Source organism: Palaemon carinicauda, chromosome 1 (assembly GCF_036898095.1).
Source record: "Palaemon carinicauda isolate YSFRI2023 chromosome 1, ASM3689809v2, whole genome shotgun sequence".
Classification (NCBI taxonomy): Eukaryota; Metazoa; Arthropoda; class Malacostraca; order Decapoda; family Palaemonidae; genus Palaemon; species Palaemon carinicauda.
Genome location: NC_090725.1, coordinates 5,469,503 through 5,472,696, shown reverse-complemented (window position 1 = coordinate 5,472,696; position 3,194 = coordinate 5,469,503). Strand labels below are relative to the sequence as shown.

Sequence of the window (3,194 nt, the reverse complement as noted above, 5' to 3'; positions counted from 1 at the left end):
GCCCTTCGCTTGCGAGAAGCATTAGTCTGGTTCCAGCGTGCTGAAGTTCTGTTTTGCATCGAGTGTGATTTCACTCAAGCAGCTAAGCAGACTAATTCCTTGTTCCCAGAAATCTCCGATTAGCTTTTCGATTAAGGGGATGCACCAATAGAGTATGACCCCTTAAAAGAATAAATTTTTCCACCTCCTGGTTGATGTAGGGCATAGATGATTAGTCAACATGGACTTGTACTCGACGACACCTCTTCATCCTGCCCCCTCCGACCTCGCACTCCACATTAGTGCACCCATAGAAGCCTACGCCCACCTTTTCACGTCGTATCTGGAAGTCAACCGTCCTGAACTTCGCCAAATTCCCACGGTTGCTACCAAGCACGGAATTTGTCATCATATCAAGACGACGGGGCCCCCAGTGTTCACCAGATTCAGGCATCTAGCTTTAGATTATTTGGCAGCCGCTAAACAAACTTTCATCGAAATGGGTGTAATGGGCTTTTGCCAAGAGGCTTCAAGCCCGTAGTCATCACCCTTACACATTGTCCTGAAGAAAGATGGCTCCTTGCACCCTTGGGGATTCTAGGTGTCTGAACATGCCGACCGAATGGCCATGTAGTCCGGTACGAAAAGCGTACCTATGACGCCAATGAAGTATCGATCTTAGGGCACCGTATCACTCCTGAAGGTGTCCACCCTCTCTTTGAGAAGGTAGCAGCTGCTCAGAACTTCTCGACACTCTTGACTGTCAAAGCACGGTAAGAATTCTTGAGCATGATCATCTATTATTACTGGTTCCTGCCAGCCATCACTGCTACACTTACACCCCTCTACGCCTCCCTCATGGGTAAGCCGAAAGATCTGAAGTAGGGGCCACTTCACGCCTCCCTCATGGGCAAGCCGAAAGACCTGAAGTAGGGGCCACTTCAAGAAGTGGCCTTCTAGAACGCAAAGAATACCCCTATCAACTGTTGCATATCTTACTTTTCCTGTGCCACATACCCCTCTCTTTCTCTCCACCAATGCTAGCGACGTTGCTATTGGTGCAATACTCGAGCAGGTGGTCAACGGTTCGCCTTGCCCTTTGGTTTTTTTCCGTAGAAAACTGTCCACCTCCTTAAATTGCTAGTGGTGCATTTGGCTGTCCGTCATTCTTGCCACTTCTTAGAAGGCTCGTCTGTCAACACCAGCATCTCTCTACCATGGCTGAATACAACCAAACCCTTCAACATGTCCCTGGGAAAATGAATTCTTTTGCTGATGCCCTCCCAAGAAACACATATGCTGCCATTCACCTGGGATTGGATTACAACGCCTTGGCAGTAGCCCAACAAAAAGATCCAGAGTACCAAGCATGTAGGACAGCCTGAGCATTCCTTCGTTGGGAAGACGTTGCCCCTGACTACTCAAACGTCGCCCTTCTCTGTGACGTCAGCACTGGTAGACCACGACCATGGATACCTGCTCCCATGCTCTGTCAGGTGTTTGATTTCATCCATGGCCTCTCACCAATCTACTGTACAGCTACTGAAGACAAAGTTCATTTGGCACGGCGGGCATTACTAAGGATTCTAAGGATTGGGTCTGAGATTGCACTTCATGCCAAACTTCAAAAGCACACCGACATACGGATTCAGGAGTAGGAACCTTTCCTCAAATGCAGTGTCATTATGCTTATATTCACATCGACGTAGAATGTCCCCTACTCACATCACAAGGACATCATTACCCGTTTACCGTCATCGACAGCTCCACTCATTGGCCTGAAGCTATTTCCATGCAAACTGTGAGGTCTGCCTCATATACATCTGCCCTGAGCATATTACTTCTGAGAGGTGCACCACTTTCACCTCTCAATTGTTGACATCATTAGCGAATCTCTGGGCATCACCCTACATCAAACAACCACCTACAATCCTGCAGCCAACGGAGTGGTTGAACATTTTCATCACACCCAAAAAGCATCTTTGATGTCCCACTGCAATGATTCCAGCTGGATGGCCTGGATGTCTCGGGACCTGAAATGGTGTATGCTGAATTTTTTCTGTCCGCATCCTCCTCGAACACTCCATTGCCTATGTCACGTCGAGGGAAAATTTACTCCATGCCGCCTAACTTATAAGCCCCCAGCGAAGCAACTCATACTGAAAGTTTTACATGGGGCAACACACATCTTCCTGGGCAACAACACTAGCAAGCCACTGCTGACACCCCAGTACATGGGCCCTTTCCCCGTGATCCATTTCACACCAAAGACTTTCTTGATTAACATTGTGGGAAAGAAGACTGGGTCTCCATTAATTGACTAAATGCTGCTTATCTCTTGCAAGATGACCCGCTTATAGTTTGCCTTTCTAGGGCAGGGTGCCCTATTTCACATGTGCCTTTTTTAGGGGGCACTATGTACCGCTCATGTTTGAAATACTCTCATACAATGTATTGCTATTGCTTTTTTTATAATCTCTCTCTCTCCCCCCACACTGATAATAGATCAACCTGTTTAAGCTTGCCATCTCATGTTTTAGTGTGATTGAATTTTTGTGAAATTCTTGCTGGTAAGTGCTTGTATATAAGCTCTTTATCTGTTGATTAAAGGTTACTTGCATACACCTTGCCTATATGTTAAAAACTAACAGTTACGTTACCACACAGCTTATGTTGTTTTTGTAGTGATCCCGTGTCCTTAAATTGGGGTATACAAACGTTTTTTTTTTTTTAAAAAAAAGCACAAAGATGACATGGTTTTTATTTCGCTTTACGACAATGTATAAAATCAGATGCCTTTGCACCAAAATGTAGTTTTAATTTAAGCTGAGGATAACAACGCAATGAGTTTGTTCGGCGGACGTTCGTTGGGAGCCTCCTTCAAAGAGAATTTCCGATTAGGATGAAAACTAAAACAAAAGTTCTCGCGTGTGATTCGAAACTGTACCGGAATAGTTCCTAACCAACACTTCCGAGGTAAAAATGTTTATTTCTTGATTGTAAATCTTACTTTCAGAACATCTGGATGTCAAATAGTATCGGGTGAGAGTAAAGTACTGTAGAATAAGTAATGGAAAATAGATATTGATTGTTGGAGGATTTACTGGCATTATTCGTAGGGTTTTCTGGTATATCATTTTCTTCTAATACTTTTAAGTCCAAGTGCTGATTAAAAATATTTAGGAGTATTGGATTGTCAGTGTTACTTTAAGGAC

The 3,194-nt window shown here is 44.6% G+C and overlaps 1 protein-coding gene across 1 annotated transcript; it reads left to right on the top strand.

Annotated features, from left to right (window-relative positions):
- Nucleotides 1–768: 768 nt before the first annotated feature.
- LOC137646203 (uncharacterized) lies at nt 769–2,303 on the top strand. Its single transcript, XM_068379359.1, has 2 exons — nt 769–860; nt 1,868–2,303. The coding sequence occupies exons 1-2, from the start codon at nt 769–771 to the stop codon at nt 2,301–2,303; spliced, it is 528 nt and encodes a 175-aa protein (XP_068235460.1).
- Nucleotides 2,304–3,194: the final 891 nt, after the last annotated feature.

Bases quoted from the DNA above. Each gene is read 5' to 3' on its own strand.
- LOC137646203 (XM_068379359.1), top strand. From the start codon at position 769: ATGATCATCTATTATTACTGGTTCCTGCCAGCCATCACTGCTACACTT. The intron at 861-1,867 runs GTAGGGGCCACT...TGACATCATTAG, and splicing joins GGTAAGCCGAAAGATCTGAA to CGAATCTCTGGGCATCACCC.